This window comes from Buceros rhinoceros, unplaced genomic scaffold, assembly GCF_000710305.1.
Source record: "Buceros rhinoceros silvestris isolate BGI_N320 unplaced genomic scaffold, ASM71030v1 scaffold26588, whole genome shotgun sequence".
Taxonomy (NCBI): domain Eukaryota; kingdom Metazoa; phylum Chordata; class Aves; order Bucerotiformes; family Bucerotidae; genus Buceros; species Buceros rhinoceros.
Genome location: NW_010425543.1, coordinates 1,216 through 1,535, shown reverse-complemented (window position 1 = coordinate 1,535; position 320 = coordinate 1,216). Strand labels below are relative to the sequence as shown.

The 320-nt window shown below is 61.2% G+C and overlaps 1 protein-coding gene across 1 annotated transcript in view; it reads right to left on the bottom strand.

The window, feature by feature from the left end:
- Positions 1 to 320, bottom strand: part of TMEM194A (transmembrane protein 194A) — a gene marked incomplete at its 5' end in the record, with an annotated part of 3,602 nt that overhangs the window by 2,118 nt on the left and 1,164 nt on the right. Inside the window, one exon of the mRNA XM_010141194.1 lies at positions 158 to 251. Within this exon, the coding sequence (XP_010139496.1) occupies positions 158 to 251 (94 nt within the window). The remainder of the gene's footprint in view (positions 1 to 157; positions 252 to 320) is intronic.

The following is a 320-nucleotide window of genomic DNA, read 5'->3' as shown; positions in this document are numbered from 1 at the left end:
CCTCCACCCCGACACTCACCTTCGGCATCACCTTGGACATCATGTAGACGAGGACGAGCAGCGAGGCCAGCAGGCCAAAGCTGATCCCGGCCGAGTAGTAGAAGAGTTGACTCCTGAGGAGACCACGCGCAGGGTGTTCCTCCACCCCGACACTCACCTTCGGCATCACCTTGGACATCATGTAGACGAGGACGAGCAGCGAGGCCAGCAGGCCAAAGCTGATCCCGGCCGAGTAGTAGAAGAGTTGACTCCTGAGGAGACCACGCGCAGGGTGTTCCACACGCTCCCATGCTGGGAGCAGCCACCTGAGCCAGCTGGGT